Genomic DNA, 18,632 nt, shown 5'->3' on the forward strand with positions numbered 1-18,632 from the left:
TCTAATAAAAGCATGTATCGGAAAGTAAGGTTACAAACCTTTTAACGGCAGGACCATTGTTATCACGACTCATTATAAATAAATTAATATCTTTCGTTGGTAATTCAATATTTTAAATTTTGGAAAATAACTGATATTTATTTGTATTTGGTTTATACCCCCATCAGTACATTAGCAACATTATCCGCTTATAGTGATGGTAGTAGGAGTTTTTCTAAATATTTTCAAGTTATTCGTTACTCGGGAATCTTTGTCTTTTTTGTTAGAAAATGTAATGATATATTTTGTATTCTTATCCTGACACGATTCTAACTAGTTTCAGAGTTCGCAGGTGGCAAAAATCCAGAATCTTCACGCGGCGACTTCTTCACTGGCTGACGCCGTCTCTATGCCCCAGACCATAGACAACGTTGGGGCCCTGGGTGGACAGGGGGGACGTGGGGAGGGGGGTAGCCAGGAGGGTGGCCGCGGAGGGTGGGGGGGCTCCGAAGCCAGCGAGGAGGAGGGGGGCACAATTGAGAACACCATCAGACACAAGGTGGCCGCCGTCAATGTGATGAAAGTGGAACTGGAAAGACTGAAAAGTGAGTAAATTAAAGTAATTCACGACGTAGAATCATTCCTATTAGTGTTTAAAAATGCTTGTTCAAGGCATGAAGTCCATAGAGATTATGGTTAATCTGTGGTAGCCTTAAGTAATTAAAAAAAAGTGTTTTCTTAAAATTTTATGTGTACATGGCAAAATGCCGTAGCTTCACTACTATATGCTCCACTTCAAAAACAGAATTGTATTATTAATGGTTTATTTATTTTATGTGTACATGGCAAAATCCCGTAGCTTCACTATTAAATGCTCCACTTCAAAAACAGAATTATATTTTTAATGGTTAATTAATTTTAATTCTTTTTCAGATATGCTAAGGACTGTGGATTCTATCCAAAACAATTTCGGAATCAATTCAACTTTTGATGAAGAACATGTGTTTCACAATACTCCTCATATTCCTCAAGAAAACCATAATAGAAATCAAAATAGGTACATATTTATCCATTACTCGTGACTGCCGAGATTTTGTTTACCTCTTTCATAAAAATACAATTTAAACACACATTTCCTAGTGGAGACAGGCAACCATTGTTTTGACAAGACAACCTCAGGTGTCCCTATCTTGCTCTACTTTGGCGGCCTCAGTCCATCACTGGCCCAGTCTCTCCTCGCACAGCTTCTGCATCTAAAAAGAGTTTTTTTTTTCCAGAGTTTCTGAATCATCCGTGAACAATGCTCCTCTCTGCAGAACAGACTCATCTTCATCTTCTAAAATAATGAAAGACGGCCAGTCGGGGGCCGGGAACAGTGGCGCCAACTCCAAGAGTCAGAACACTCCTCTGGGATTGTCCAGACTTCAGAATTGCATATCGTCAGGATCCAATAAGTGCACCAATGTCAGTGAGCAAAACCAAACTACAGGCACTGGTGACAGTGTTGGTTCTGGTCTGGCAGTCATCCAGCAGTTGACCCACGAGCTGAAGCAGGCAGCCCAGGGACTGAGCGAAGAGAGAAGGCGCCTGAAACACGCCACCAACAGAGGTACTAATCATTACTATCAGCACAGAAACCTGCATTGCTTTTAAACCATCCCATCTGAAATTATTTACACTGAAACTGACCACAGCAACTGAATTAATTGTTGTAAGAACTTTTACTGAATTTATTGATGTAGTAAAAATAACATAACTCTTTGTTTTTGTATTTATTTAATATAAATTAATTTTTTTTATAAATTTTTATAATATAAAAATAAATGCTTAAGATTTTTGTTGTTTGTTTTTGGGGTGTTATGCCGTGTTGCGCTAACTCCTTCTTTAGCCGACGTTTCGGACAGCGTTGCAGTGTCCATCATCATCTTCGGATCTACCGGATCTGCCCTGATGATGGACACTGCAACGCTGTCCGAAACGTCGGCTAAAGAAGGAGTTAGCGCAACACGGCATAACACCCCAAAAACAAACAACAAAAATGCTTTTGGCCGTGAAAATCTAAAAACTTAATTGTGGCGGTTCGGACAAAATGGATTAACCTTTGATATGCCGTGCTCCAGCTCAAAATCCCACTCACAGAAAGTATTGTTTTCAGATTAACAATTACCAGTTCTCAAAATTTTACAAATTATTTGTATCCGATCCTGCGCAGGGTTCGCAGCATTCGGTTTATGTTGATTGCTTACTGACTCGTGGGACGATGGGCTAAAACTTTTCATGTGCAGTAATGGGGAACTGCACTCTTTTAATTTATTTTTATCAATGATCTTCTAACTTAAATACCATAGAGAAGGAGACTTAAATACCATAGATAAGACTTATATACCAAGGGGAAGAGTTTGTCAAGACAGCAGACTTGTTTATACAAAACATATTAAAAACTTTTCTAATCGTCTTAAACTAACAACAAATATAGGTAGAGTTAATGTCTTGTCATAAAATGGGAGTGGGAAGTAGTATGAGGGGAAGGGTTTGCCAAGACTGCAGACTTGTTATACAAAACATATTAAAAACTCTTCTAATCGTCTTAAACTAACAACAAACATAGGTAGAGTTAATGTCTTGTCAAAAAATAAAAGGGTCTTTTTACAGGTATACACATGATTCTATTCAGCTGTATACATTACCCATTTACGATTGGTTGTGCTTTTTGCTCTGTTTTTCATACATAACAATTTAACATAACACATTCATTTTATTTGAATATTTTTACTGGGCAATAAATATTCTCACTCCATCAGAGACCAGGCCAATGGGAACCTCCATATTTTAAGAAAAGGTTCCAAGCGGGACTGTGTGGTCTGCTCGAAAAGGGAAGTAAAAGGCGGCAGACGGGAAACCAGTGAGTACTGTGACACGTGTCCTAACAAGCCACGTATGCATTTGGGCTACTGATTTCTAAAATACCACATGTTGAAAAATTATAAAGATTAGAATATGAAAATTTTTCTTTTATTAACAATCTTATATGATAATAAATATATATTTCTTAACATAACTATATCATTTTATTTGCTGCCTTACCAAAAAACATTTCTTTCTAATTTTTTAAAGATATTGTAATTTTTACTCATATTTTTACATTACACTCTATGGAGTAGCTGGTATACCATATAAAAAATATTAGTAGTACAAAGGGTTAAAAAACATTTTCAAGACAGAATGGAGATATTTCTTTAAGTATGTACCGAATGTATTTTAAATGAATGAAAAATAATTTCCAGACACATGTATGTCCAGTGGCTCCTCCATCAAGTCGGAGGACAAGAAGCGCACCAATAGTCTGAGCGGGGGCAACACCTCCTCCAACACGGTGGTGGGCTACCCGCCCTATGGGGGCCCGGTGGAGCGTCGCCAGCTGGCGCTTAAGGCTGAGCTGGAGGCCAAAAAGAAACAGCTGGAGCGCCTCATGAGCAAGGATGTAAGTCACCCGCACAGATTATAAAACAACAGATTTGGTCTTTATCTACAGTGTTGACTGTCACAGTGTTGAGAACACTTTATACTGAATGTTAAATAATTAAATTAATTGTTGCCTTATGTTAATTGACCAGCATACATCACTCATTCTTTTTTAGTTTCAAATGATCTGTGTGGTAACAATTTCATCATGAAATTCATGTCAAGGGTTCTTAAATATGTAATAATTTTGAAAAGTTAACTCTGTTCAGGAATGGGTTGTGGGTATTGAGGAGACACAAGTTATTAACAATTATTATTAAAACATACACAAAGGAATTTATTATGTCGCCTCACAAGAGCGGCCCTGTCTGTTCTGTACAGTGTAAAGGCAGGGGAACTATGTCGCTACCCGGTTGCTCAGCGTTTTGAGGCCGGTGAATATATATTACAACTTCTTCATTTAGATAGATTGATTTAGATCCATTGCCAATTTTAGTAAGAATAGAAGCAAATATACCGCACAGAGTTTTGGCCGTCGGGCGGAAAGAGCCGACGAGTCATGAGGCTAGCCGAATGAAGCGTCGGTCCATGCTAGTGCGTTGTCCTGTCTTAACGTACTGTGCTACGCAATAGTCAGTTTTACCTCCCCTAGGAGTGCCAAAAGATGTTTCAAATAAAATAAAAACAAAAGCTAACTGGTTATTGTGGAACTTTGCTATTGATAAGGATTCATAAAAACAACCCATTCTCATTTGGCAAATGTCAACACTTTTATCAATGTATGTTACTTGGGGCAATGACCCCATACAACAACAATCCACCTCCTCCCATAGGGGTTTTTATTAGCAACTGGAGCGCCAAGATGTTTACGATAAAATGCATTGAGCGCTGGAGATTTTCATATGTGTGGATTTGAATTTACCTGTGTTCATCAAAAAAATCATATCTCCAAATACTGATCTGTTAACTGTCGTTTAAAGCCAATGAATTTACCTATATTTCTATATTTATCTTAAGTTTGTAGGTTTCATTAAAAAAAAATCATCAAGTTCATAAACGCGTGAATTTCGTCTGATTGTTAACAAAAATGGTTCAAAACTGTACTTCTTACAGCATGTTTGTAAATGTATGTTTACAGTTTAATAATAAAAAAATAATTTTTCAAAAGAAGCAAACACATTGTGACTTGACATTTTAAATAATAAAAAGGGAAACACTTTGTTTACAGTCACTTTATTGAAATTTTTAACGTCTACCGGTTTCGGTACCTCCGTACCATCATCAGGACAGTTATAAAAATACTAACAAATACAGAATAATACACATATATATAAACAAATAGTTGAGAGAGAAAGAGATAAAAAACAGAGAGAGACAGTATCAGTTGTGGGCGGGAAGTGGGGGAGGGGAGTTAGGGATAACAGGAAACATATTTATTATAGGGCTGAACGTTAAATTTAGTTGATTATTGATAATTTCAGCCTTTGAATTGACTGATTTTTTTATTTCCAACGCTTCCAAGTTGTTAAGTCGTAAACCTATCTCATTTTTGTGAAGGACTTTAATACCCGTGTCACGGTTGAAAGTATGATCTTTATTAATTAGATGTTCTGCAAATTCTGAAAATCCCGAACTGGTTAGACATCTTAGGTGTTCTTTTATTCTAGTTTCTATATTGCGTGATGTTTGCCCTATGTAGAATGCTGGGCAATCATTACAACTAATTTTATATACGCCTGAGTGGCTAAGAACATCTTCTTTATCTTTGGCATTAATTAAAAATTTTCCTAGATTATTATTAGTATAATACGCTGGTTTAATTTCTGGGGGGAATTTAACTGTACATGTAGAGGAAAGGTTATTAATATACAAAATTCTTCTCCACTGCTGGTTGGAGTTATTATTGTTGAGAGTTGGTGGACTACTGTAGACGTATTTATTTATGGCAATACATCTTAATTTTTTTGTAAGGATTCTATCAATAAGGCCTATTTCATATCCATTATTAAGTGCTATTAGTTTAATTGTACTTAACTCATTAGCGTAATTAACATTTGATAAAGGAGTAGTGACTAAACGGTGGATCATAGAGTGGAATGCCGAATGTTTGTGGGAAATAGGGTGGTTAGACGTATTATGGATTGTAGTGTCTGTGAAGGTAGGTTTTCTAAAAATATTAAACTGAATTTTATTATCAATAATCGATAATGTGAGATCTAAAAAGTTGAGTGTCGAATTTATGCCTACTTCTAGTGTGAATTGGATCTGTTTATGTAAGGAGTTGAGGAGTAATAGGAAGGAATTAACTTAAAACTAAACGAAAACTAACTTACAACTTAAAACTAACTTACAACTTAAAACTAGGAATTTAGCTGACGCTCTGTACCCGCCCAAATACATATGATATCGTCTACATAGCGTCTCCATAGTAAAATATTTTTTAACAAAGGTGTTTTAAGTTCAAAAATATTGTTTTCAAAATTATTCATAAAAATATCGGCAATAAGTGGACTTGTGGGAGACCCCATCGGTAATCCATCTCGTTGACGGTACATTATATTATTATATTTAAAACTGTTTTGGTTCAAGCAAACATCGATAAGTTGGTTAATATCTTTTGTAAAATCCTTATGTAAGTTAGAACTATTGACTAAATTGCTTATAATATTTTTACATTCTACTACCGGAATACTGGGAAACAAATTCACTACATCAAAAGAAATGAGTTTACAGTTGCTAGGGAGGGTTAAATCTTTCAAGTGGTTGATTAATTCATGGGAATTTTTAATTGTATATTTTGGTTGAAATATATTGGAATCTTTAATTACCTTAGTAAGAAAAGAAGCAATTTTATAATTAGGTGCATTACAACAAGTCACAACCGGCCTAATTGGCCTATTAGCTTTATGTATTTTGACAAACCCATATAACCTGGGGATTTTCGGGTTTTTAGTTAAGAATTTAACCTGGTGATAAGTATCATCTTTGAATATTGGGGTTTTACACTCGTTGAATGTACTTTTAAGGGTTCTCTGGTATTTATTAGTCGGATCTACTTTTAAAATTTCAAAGTTATCAGATTCTAGGAAGTCATTAATTTTATGATTATATTCTATCTTGTTCATAATTACAACTGTATTGCCTTTATCAGCTCTGGTTAATATTAAATCTTCTTTCTTCAGTTTTTCACGGATATTTTTGGCGTGTAAGTTTTCTTGATTCTGCTTCGGCTGGAATCTTGGGATAAGGTTTTGTAAGACCTCGGCACTTTTGTAGAGGTAAGGTTTCGGAGATTTATATAACGCTGTTTCCATGTCTACTGCAACGTTTTCCACAGCACTATTGTAATTTTTATTAGTATATTTTAGGTTATATTTTAAACCTTTGGAGAGTAATTCCATTTCTTGTTGGGTAAACTGTGCCGAGGAGAGATTCTGTACACGTTCGTAGAATTTTTGAGATGATGATGTCTCCGGGTTATTGATGTGGGTATTTGATTGGCACAATTTTTTTAGTTTATTTTCCAGGGTTATCCTCTTTTTATAAGCTTTCACTGACGCAAAACTTCTAATTTTGTCATCAAAAAGATCCCATTCTACTGGGTGGAGTTCATGGACTAATTCGGTATGCAATATTTTAATATTTAGTTTTAAGTTATTTCGTTGTAGGTTAGTTTTAAGTTGTAAGTTAGTTTTAAGTTGTAAGTTAGTTTTCGTTTAGTTTTAAGTTAATTCCTTCCTATTACTCCTCAACTCCTTACATAAACAGATCCAATTCACACTAGAAGTAGGTATAAATTCGACACTCAACTTTTTAGATCTCACATTATCGATTATTGATAATAAAATTCAGTTTAATATTTTTAGAAAACCTACCTTCACAGACACTACAATCCATAATACGTCTAACCACCCTATTTCCCACAAACATTCGGCATTCCACTCTATGATCCACCGTTTAGTCACTACTCCTTTATCAAATGTTAATTACGCTAATGAGTTAAGTACAATTAAACTAATAGCACTTAATAATGGATATGAAATAGGCCTTATTGATAGAATCCTTACAAAAAAATTAAGATGTATTGCCATAAATAAATACGTCTACAGTAGTCCACCAACTCTCAACAATAATAACTCCAACCAGCAGTGGAGAAGAATTTTGTATATTAATAACCTTTCCTCTACATGTACAGTTAAATTCCCCCCAGAAATTAAACCAGCGTATTATACTAATAATAATCTAGGAAAATTTTTAATTAATGCCAAAGATAAAGAAGATGTTCTTAGCCACTCAGGCGTATATAAAATTAGTTGTAATGATTGCCCAGCATTCTACATAGGGCAAACATCACGCAATATAGAAACTAGAATAAAAGAACACCTAAGATGTCTAACCAGTTCGGGATTTTCAGAATTTGCAGAACATCTAATTAATAAAGATCATACTTTCAACCGTGACACGGGTATTAAAGTCCTTCACAAAAATGAGATAGGTTTACGACTTAACAACTTGGAAGCGTTGGAAATAAAAAAATCAGTCAATTCAAAGGCTGAAATTATCAATAATCAACTAAATTTAACGTTCAGCCCTATAATAAATATGTTTCCTGTTATCCCTAACTCCCCTCCCCCACTTCCCGCCCACAACTGATACTGTCTCTCTCTGTTTTTTATCTCTTTCTCTCTCAACTATTTGTTTATATATATGTGTATTATTCTGTATTTGTTAGTATTTTTATAACTGTCCTGATGATGGTACGGAGGTACCGAAACCGGTAGACGTTAAAAATTTCAATAAAGTGACTGTAAACAAAGTGTTTCCCTTTTTATTATTAAATAAAAAAATATATATTTTAACAGTTTTTTTTTAGTATTATTTTTATTTAAATAAAATGTAGAATGTACTTACGAAAACTTCAAAAATTATTTGTTTTTCACTTGACATATTATTTTTCAAACATAATTTATCAGACCAAAGTTTATCCTAGAATAATAAAAATTCTCTATTATCTATTTCTATAATTTTAAATTGGATTAATAATCATATAATTTACAATATTACACCTTTTATTTAAGGACAATGCACATACTGCACCGAAAAAGTAAATTTTTTGTGCAAATTAAAACTCGCTTTCACATTTTTTAAAATTTTAAATAACTTTAAATAAGCAGAGAATTTAATAACAAATACATTGATACATGATACATAACAAAATTTGTGTAAAATAAACATTCACAGGAATTTTTAACGCGACAACATACCGTCAAAAAAAAAAACTCTTCACTGAGATAATTTGTTTAGCTTTATGTATTTACTGGTGACCAGATAACTCATCAAAATGACAATTCAACACACCTATAAAAAGTGTTTTAAAGTCATTAGTGATGAAACAAAAACTAGGTTAAATAGTTACACATATGTAAACTATTTAACCTAGTTTTTGTTTCATCACTTTTCATAACTTTATAACACTTTTTATCGGTGTGTTGAATTGTCATTTTGATGAGTTATCCATGGAACCGTATTTACTAGAGAAACGAGACATCTATTGATAATCTGTGAAACTACTAGCTGTGTAATACTGTTAGCTTTGTGAATATCCAAGTTGCAAACACGTGGGAACTTTTTAAATAATTCCTATAAATGTTTTAATATATCTCTTTAAATTGGCCTTAGGCTAGCGTGCGCTCGCGTGTGTTGCGAATTGGACAAAATATGGCCAAAAACACTCCAGTGGCTAAAAATATTGCCCGATTTGCATTGAGTTGATGGTATTTTTAATCCCAAACTAATATATATTAATTTGATTGGCAGGTGGACCACAGGACCAACCAGCAGTCCCTCGCCTTGGATCAATCCGCTGTGTCCAAGCCGACCCCTTCTGGGGCTGAGGAGGCAGCGTCCATGGGGCTCCCTGGGGGGGCGGGGCTCCCGGGGCCCCCCGCTGCTGAGGATGACTGCGCCTGCTCTGCGCTGACCATGCGAACCGACATTGATAATAGGTACTCGAGGTATGTGGCGTTTAAATACCGGCAATTTTAGCAATTTATGATCTCTGCAGAATTTCTTATGGGGCATGTAAGACTACCATTCAACTAGTATCTGGTAAGTATGTATGCATTCATCCAAAATACAACAACACTAGTTGCCCATCATAACAGAATAGGGGAGAAATAAGAATTTTTAGGTTTTGAAAAATTGTTGAATAATTTCCTGGGATTGATAAAAGTTCTTTCATAAGTTTAGTATCTCACATTTCTATAATTGTCTAAAATCACTTCAAATTTAGCATTAAACTTTTGTTTGTTGTGTCTTTCAACTAATATTCATCAGCGGTTGAGAACCATGCTTTATGGAACTCAGTAAATTTTTAAATTTTAGAAATTAACTCCTCAGGCTAATTTGTTTGCTTTTGGAAACAGCTCATATAAATCGTTTTGTCTCCCTTACTGTCATGGTGAGAAATATGATCTAAACAGTGTTAGAAAGAGAAAACACCTTGCTTTATTTTTAAATCTAGAAGTTAACCATAGAAAACTTAAAATGTGGACCTCAATGGAACCAAAGTTTCCGATCGCAATTCGAAAAAATGTATGAAACTTTGTGAATTTTTCATTCATTATTTTTATATGAACGAAAAAAAAAGTGAGGTGACTGTAACATATATAATACATTTTCCTAGGTGACCGGGTATCTCATCAAAATGACAGGTCAACATACCTACAAAAAGTGATATAAAGTCATGAAAAGTGATGAAACAAAAACTAGGTTACATAGGATAGGTAACTACAATAAGATGTGTTATTTTGATATTCAAAGAAACTTTTCCCGTAAAAGATCAATGGTTTCGTTGCTTGTGTGGCACGTAGCGCCGTCTTGTTGAAATTAAACGTTGTCCAGATCAATACCATCCAATTCCGGTCATAAAAAATCATTAATCATCTCTCGATAGCGCAATCCATTCACCGTAACTGTTGCTCCAGCCTCATTTTCGAAAAAGTAAGATCCAATGACTCCGCCGGACCATAAACCGCACCAAACAGTCACACATTGAGGATAGAGAGGCTTTTCAACAATAACTCTTGGGTTTTCCGAGCCCCAGATGCGACAATTTTGCTTGTTGACGAAGCCACCGAGGTGGAAATGGGCCTCATCACTCAAGATGATTTTTCGATGGAAATCTAATAATTAATAATAGTGAATTTTAATAATTTCAATGCGTTGTTGAAGCGTGTATCGTTCCATTTTTATTAATGGCGTAATTTCTACTTGTCAAATGTCAAAAAATAACAGCTTAAAAGTAACATCTACCGAAATAGCGTGCTATTCAAAATAACACCTCTTATTGGAAAACCCTATATTTAACCTACTTTTTGTTTTATCAATTTTTAAAGGTGTGTTTAATTGTCATTTTGATGAAATATCATGGAACCATTTTCATGTGTGTTTTTATTTTTAATCGTTAACAGTAATTTTAGTTATAAAAAACGTAAGGTGAGCCATTTTTAAAACTTTTTTACTTTTGCGTTATAAATTTTAATATTTCAAAAATTATGTTTGTTTCTAATAACAACATTTGTAAGTGTATTTAATCACCTTTCAAAAACAATATTTAGTTTCAGAAATATTCCATTTAATTGGATTTTATAGCAAAGCGATAATACTCTGACCTTCTGCCAAAATATACCAGAGGCCTGGGGGGTTAATTGTATTGTCATTTAAACTACATAAATTAATATATTCTTACGCTACTTATGTTTGCAGGCCATTAGTATATAAATCGCATTATTGAGTGATTTTAAGAAATCTTAAACAATAATAATTATAGGAATGTTGAGTTAAGTGCCTTTTCACTGAAGAATATGACATATAAGAAGGTTGAGGTATTAATACATATTATGTCATCTGTTAGTCATCCTTTAGCATTGGTATGATATATTTTAATTATAATTAATATGCACCATCATGAGATGTGCAAGTGCAGTTTAGTGGAATAAATGTACATCTTGTCCGTCTTAATCATCTTCTATTTGAAATGTGTTTTTACTAACTAAAATCTTAAGTTCTTTCTCCTTCTGAACTTTAATCTATTAAATCTGGTTTCTTTAGTTAAAAACTTATAAAGTTCAAATTTTTAGTATTTATTGGTTATTCAGTTTATATTTTTAATTCACGTGATGTACCAAGTATTTGCAAGTTGTAAGTTCCACTTTTAAAAATGCCCTGTAAAAGTAAGTCATTATAATGTATGCACATTTCAAATGTAGAAAAAAAACGATATTGTCTGCTTATAATATGTTATATTTTTGGGTTTACAATTGCTTGTCTGGTTTTGAAAAGATTCTTTTTTTTAATTTGTTGATTTCCTCAACACATCAGTTCCAATGTTGAAAAGTTCACTCTCTCCTGACTTACAAAAAAAAAATGTGTTGTTTAATTGACTGAGCGCAGTGAAGTCCTTTTTTAACTCGACCATTTGGCATTTAAAAAATTGTAAATTTGTTTGTTACATTCCGGTTCAAGATGGTTGCCATGCTAGTACTACCATAAAAAAACCACCCATTAGATTGATAACTCCATGCTTTATGCATGAAACAAATTGGCCCTCTATTTAACCATAGATATTCCAATATTTAGACACACTTTATGCGTGCAACTGTTCTATATCATACACCATCGGCGAGGATAGAGGAAACTCGAAAAAAAAGGTGCGGCCATAGACAATAAAATTCTCATTCCAAGCCTATCCTATTCAATAAATAGCCTTACATATTATTTTAAAAATAAAAATATTTGAATTTCAGAATGTTCCCTCACGACAACCAGACTCTATCTGACAAAGTACTGTCCTGCGAAAAAGAGCTTTAAATTATCTTTTTTTTATACCTCATTTACTTAGGACAATCAATCAAATTGTATCAAACCACTCAGCCTCCAACAGTTTTTCCATAGATTTTCAGAGTTGTTCATTGGTGGATGTGGTTAAATTATGTGATGTCACAAGCCATGGAGATTACTGTATCTTTTCTTCGATTCAAATTTTCTATCGGAGTTATACCCTTCTGGATACTGCATGATCGTGGTTCATTCTATGATTATGGTACCTACTTACCTGCCTGAAGAAAGTTGCTAAAAAGAATTGGTGACATTTCTTTGGAAAAATTGTATAATTCCTTATTTGAAATTTAAAAAATATATAAAATATCCATGGTTTGCAATTAAGTAGGTAGGTATTTAAGTATCTACTTACAAATCTTACCCCATTTCAGAGTAAATTTTGGATTTAATTTATAAAATAAACTAGTAAATTAAGTTTAAAAAATTTAGTTTGTTGAAAAGTTCGTCATTTGCAGTGACCAAGATGACGATGAAGCCTACTTGTCTTCATCCCGGAACCAGCTGAACATCAACCAGCTCAGCGGAGAACCTTCTCACAAGCTGCCATCCAGAGGTTCATCTATTGACAACTTCAAGGTACAGATATTGCCTTTTATACTTGATTGAAATTATCATATTGATTAAAACACCCAGTCGTAATAATTTTTATTACTTAATTTAAGTCAAATCGGTTAAAGTAACCAGTTTGGAATCGGTCAAATGTTATAAGAGGGCTGCTGTAAGAATATTATAAAACGATATTAGAATTGTAATATATTATAGTGTATGGCTTGTTTGTGTACTTGCTGTACTTGGGTGGTGCACCCGTCCACTATAAAAATGTATGGACAATTTAACATAAAGTAAGATAAAATTGAGCTTACTTTCTTTTCTAATTGGTTTACCTCTTCACTTATAAGCGGACAATATCGATTTACCAATCACGGTTCCGTCAAAAAACTATCATTAGGATCAGTGGCGGCCGCTGCCCTAAAAGGGTGGTGGTTCACTGACAATCCAAAATAAAAACAATATGACAAAAAGATTATGGGTAAAAATAATTATTCCACCTACCTTATTTGTAGATAAGGTCTATTCTACGTTGTTTGTGAAGAGCAAAAACTTCTATCACTTTCGAAGTGAAATTTGGGATTGTTTGCAAATTTTTTTTTTCAATACTAAGTACAGATAAAGCATTCAAACGGTCTTGACTCATCGTGTTTCGCAAGAATGATTTAATTCGTTTTAGGGTAGAAAAACACCTTTCGCTTTCCACAGATGTCATAGGTATTGTACATATTATTTTTAAAAGCTTCACACACTCCGAAAACGACTCGACTAAATTATTTTTATAAAAAAGTTGCAAGATTGCCACTGCACCATCGGCGTTAGAGAAATCATCTCTCCCGTATATAGCACATAGTTCATTTTTCAATTTAAATTTATCTAAAAAGATGTAGGTACGTGTTCACTGTTTCATTGAAATCACTTTGAGGAAAGTTTTCTTTATATTGAGTAAAGCGTTCACAATCAAATAATTTTGATGCTAATAAATGGTTAGTAAACTCGAATCTGTCTTTGATCTGTTGTAAGAGAATATCACATACTTCGATGCAAGTTGCATAGTTCACCGTTTTATTTCTTTTTGCTTTGGGCTCACCTGTTTGGTCTATGGAATCACGAACTGTCTGAATGCATTTTTCAAATTGATATATATATATTTCTTAATCATGATGGTATCCAAAGAGCGTGATTGTAATTGTTGAAACAAAATGTCACAATGGGGTAAAATCTTGTTGAAGAAACCTAACCAATATATAAACTGTTCATCCTTAAGATAATGCAATAACATACTGGCCTGGTTTATAGTATTCGAATCATTATTATTTTGGTCTAAAATAGTTTCCATACATTGTATCAACAATTCTGAGTACGCCGAAACAGTTCTCACAGTTTTTATGTTGAAATTCCATCTTGTTGGTGGGGCAGAAGGGATTTTCTTTTTCATTACATCGTTTAACACGTTCATTCGTTTAGGAGACCTCGAAAAAAATTGGAAATGCGTGAAGATGTGCGAAAAACGTTTTTATTACATTGCTTTGTGAAACACTTTTTTCGACTATCAAATTCAGCTGATGAGCATAGCAATGAACATAATTAGCAAATGGAAAATCAGCCTTAATTTTTGCTTGAACCCCTCCAACCCTTCCACTCATAACTGAGGCTCCATCAAAGCATTGAGCTATCAATTTATTTGAACTGATGTTCAAACCTTGAAGTTCTTCAGAGATGGCTTTATACAAACCGTCAGCGCAGTGCGAGGTTGGAATTAAATATTTCCAAAAGCGTTCATAAATATGGCCCTTCCATTCATATCCGATGATCAAAACCATTTGCGTCGTCGTAGAGACATCTGTAGTTTCATCTGCTTGAATCGCAATAAATTCACATTCCGTAATTTGTCGTTTCACTTCTGTGCTGTATACTTCCATTATAGAATCCAATATGTCATTTTGAAATAGTCTTTGATGTCCCTTTAAAAACAGTGGCACTATCTAAATGTTGTTTTAATACTGCATCTAATTCTGCTACGAAATCTATTAAGCCGCGAAATACACCAGGATTTATCGAATCAAGGGTTTCGTCGTGACCACGCAATGCCAATTCGAATGCTCCACAAAATATGACACAATCTATTAATTTAGACAATATATATCTATTTTTGTCAACCATTGCATTATGTTGTTAAGTTTGCTCACGGTATCCAGAATCCAACTGTTGACGAATGTCAACTGTACCTAAAACGGCTAAACTCATAACATTTTGTAAATGTAAAGTAGATGAATTGTGCTTTTTCAACTTCTCTGATAGATGCGTTAAATCATTAATCCCACTCAACGTCCAAGTTGAATCTCCACCAAACACAAGACACGGAAAACAAAAAAAGCGATTAACTTTGTCACAACCACACAACCAAAAAGCTTTATCATAAAGTTTTTTGTCAAACACTCGAGTAAAAGCTCTTGATTTGGATTTACAATCTTGCTTAATCACGAGCACTGGACGAGGTGGACCAGAATTTTTAATTAATAATTTATTTTCAAACAAACTGTTATTATTTCTTATATATTCGACACTGATTACACTCATTTTTATTTCTTATAAAGTTACAAATTAAAAGGATTAAGTTCTGTATTTAGCTTGATCAAATTACTCGATAAATCAATACCAAAACAATGACAATAATTACGTCACGGCTCGCGATAACGACGGTAAATTATGATCTGTGACATGTGACATGTGTCATCTGTGATCTATTGTCCAATATCGAGTTCGAAGTTCGACGAACTTCGGATGTCTCCGTGTAACCTCGGGTCAAGGCTCATAAATCGGTAATCTTCGGAAATGATCGGGTTATCTCGGCGCCGAGTGACACACGGGAATTAGCTAACTCCTGGTACAAATGGGTAGATTGAGGCGCTCGCAGTGTTTTAAAAAATACATACAAAAACGTATTTTCATCCGTTTGCAAATCTGTGTACACGGCGCGGCGGATTGGCGCCGCGCAGCGGCCATACTTTATACTTGGAGAGATTAAAATCGCTCTCCTTGATAATATTCATTGCATTGTATTGGTAAGTAATATTTTTAAATGATTTTTATAGATTTTATAGTCTTCAGTAAGATATTATAAATTAATTTTAGCCATTACAATTTAGATAGTGCTGCACACGAACGCACTATGCGACCAGCCGCCACTGATTAGGATCCCACATAAAGACATATAATAATGGTTTAAACCTACACATTTGAAAAGTTGATATAAATTTTTTCTTATATCCAGGACACCAGCTATTTCGGCGATTCCACACAGTCATTGGACGGATCCTTCACTTCCCAGAGCATGAAGCACATCAAGCCCGGCAGCAGCAAGCAGCACAATCGGGAGCCGGCCCTGGCCCGCACGCTGATGGACCTGTCCCAGGAGATGCAGGAGCAGCGGGTCAAGGGGCAGGGGGAGCCGCCGCCCCAACCCATGCCCGACTGCTTCCTGACGCTGCCCGTCAGTAACAACGGGGGCACAGGGAGGAACAAGGTGACGCTTGAGACCAATTCTTCTTTCTTCATTGCCGAGGATTGCGAACACTTCAAATTCCACGGTGGACAAGGCTCCTCCATGGAGCCAATACAGATACCACCAACATTCTGGTGGTATTTGATCATTCCTTGAGATTAATATGGAATACCTACATAATTAATTAATAATTTTCGGAAGTTTTTCTCTTTTTAGTCTTTTTGAGAGATATTTCTATAAAATTCATGCTATCTCATTTTGTTTTACGATGAGATATATGATTTACATGTGGTTAACCTTTCCTCATCTGTGGTGTGTATTTACTACACATTGCTTCTAATATCTTTAATAACTCTATAAATATAATAAATTCTGGGTTCAGATTTTAGGTATTCCTCCGTTATACATTTATGCACTGAATTAAAAAATAATATTTAACATAGTTTTCAAATTCAATTAAAAATCAGAGTTTTTTGTAAGAAATCGGGAGCAAATATACCAATACATTCAACCGTGTGCCATTGCTACGCGAAGAGTGCGCGAGGAAATGACACGCTATTGATGTCCCGCTTTACTTCGCTATGCGTGCACATGAGAAATCCACTTGTCCCCAGTTCTATTTTTCTATTTAGACCATCGATACCTACGGCCGCATTGTGTAGCTTCGTCTCGTGACCAACTTGTGCAGGGGTACTAAAGTGAATCATTATTTCCGTTCGATAATTAAATTAATAATTTTTTGTAAGTACTTTTTCATTTATTTCCGAATACTGTGTTATACTATTACCTTATATTATAGTATTGAAAAGTGTGTATTACGTAACTATTTATTTGTGCGCTTTCGTCATTTAATCATTGATCTAAGATTTATTTTTGAATATTTATTTCACATTTTTTTCTTATTCGTTTTAATATTCAGTTAAGCAATACTGCATTTTACATTATTTACAAAAACCCTTCAATTTTCAGGAAGAATAATGACTGACAGAAATTCAACAGAAGAAGAGATAGCGCAAGAACTTGATTATGATAGTGATATTGAGTTTGAAATGAACAATGACATATCAGATACTGAAGATTTGGTTGAACATTTAGAAGAATCAGACTCGGAATCGACTAGTGAAAATGAAGACGAGGGAGAAATACTAGTTTCAAAACACGGATTCGAATGGAGTGTATTACCACCATCATCATCGAGACGTCGGCAATGCAATATTGTCAATGAAACTTCCGGCCTGAAAAATGGTAGTTTATTATCTAACACAATAAGAGAAATGTTTGCTTTATTTATAAGCGCAGATATGGTGACAGAAATATGCCAAGAAACGAATTGTCAATTGAGGCGTTTACCCGGGAATATGATTGAGCAATTATCCGAAGATGAATTATATGCTTTCATCGGTATAATGCTTGCTTCCGGCAGAAATCGCACCCGAAAACTAAGTTTGAATGAGTTGTGGACAAGTGAAAGTCCATTTTGTCAGCCCTTTTTCACGGCAGCTATGTCTCGAGACAGGTTCATAAATATTTATAGTCAGATCCGTTTTGATAATAGAGATACAAGACGAGAGAGATTTGAAGCTTCTTCAGACAAGCTAGAGCCAATTAAGTCGATTTTCAGTAAATTGGTAGATGCGTGTAAATCAAATTACTCTCCATCGCTTGATATAACCGTGGATGAGCGTTTGGCGGCGTTTAGAGGTAAATGTCCATTTCGGGTATATATGAAGTCAAAGCCAGCCAGGTATGGCATCAAAATATGGATCGCTGCAGATGCTAAAACCGCATATATATGTAACATGCAAATATACAGCGGTATGATAAATAATAAAAGAGAAATAAATCAAGGCAATCGTGTCGTTATGGAATTGGTGGAACCTCAATATGGCACCAATAGAGGCATAACCATAGATAATTTTTTTACGTCAGTACCACTGGCGGACAATCTTTTGTCTAAAAATCTGACCATAACTGGCACTCTTCGCAAAAATAAGAGGGAAATCCCTAAAGAGTTTTTGCCATCAACAGAAAGGCCATTGTATAGTAGCCAGTTTGGTTTATATCAAATAAAACACTTGTATCATATGTGCCTCAGCAAAATAAAGCAGTTTTGCTCTTATCAACTCAATTCCTTGGAAATGAAATAAGCCAAACCGATACAAAAAAAACAGATATTATTTTACATTACAATAAAACCAAAGGTGCTGTTGACACAGGGGACAAAATGACCTCCGAG

The 18,632-nt window shown here is 34.6% G+C and overlaps 1 protein-coding gene across 1 annotated transcript in view; it reads left to right on the forward strand.

Annotated features, from left to right (window-relative positions):
• LOC149412187 (uncharacterized) overlaps nucleotides 1-16,552 on the forward strand; it is a 36,504-nt gene extending 19,952 nt beyond the window's left edge. Inside the window, exons 10-16 of the mRNA XM_089645677.1 lie at nucleotides 323-584; nucleotides 913-1,036; nucleotides 1,257-1,588; nucleotides 3,264-3,460; nucleotides 9,259-9,455; nucleotides 12,798-12,918; nucleotides 16,166-16,552. Coding sequence (XP_089501803.1) covers nucleotides 323-584; nucleotides 913-1,036; nucleotides 1,257-1,588; nucleotides 3,264-3,460; nucleotides 9,259-9,455; nucleotides 12,798-12,918; nucleotides 16,166-16,552 — 1,620 coding nt within the window. The remainder of the gene's footprint in view (nucleotides 1-322; nucleotides 585-912; nucleotides 1,037-1,256; nucleotides 1,589-3,263; nucleotides 3,461-9,258; nucleotides 9,456-12,797; nucleotides 12,919-16,165) is intronic.
• Nucleotides 16,553-18,632: the final 2,080 nt, after the last annotated feature.

Source organism: Hesperophylax consimilis, chromosome 23, assembly GCF_061612785.1.
Source record: "Hesperophylax consimilis isolate HC1 chromosome 23, BYU_Hcon_1.0, whole genome shotgun sequence".
NCBI classification, from domain to species: Eukaryota; Metazoa; Arthropoda; class Insecta; order Trichoptera; family Limnephilidae; genus Hesperophylax; species Hesperophylax consimilis.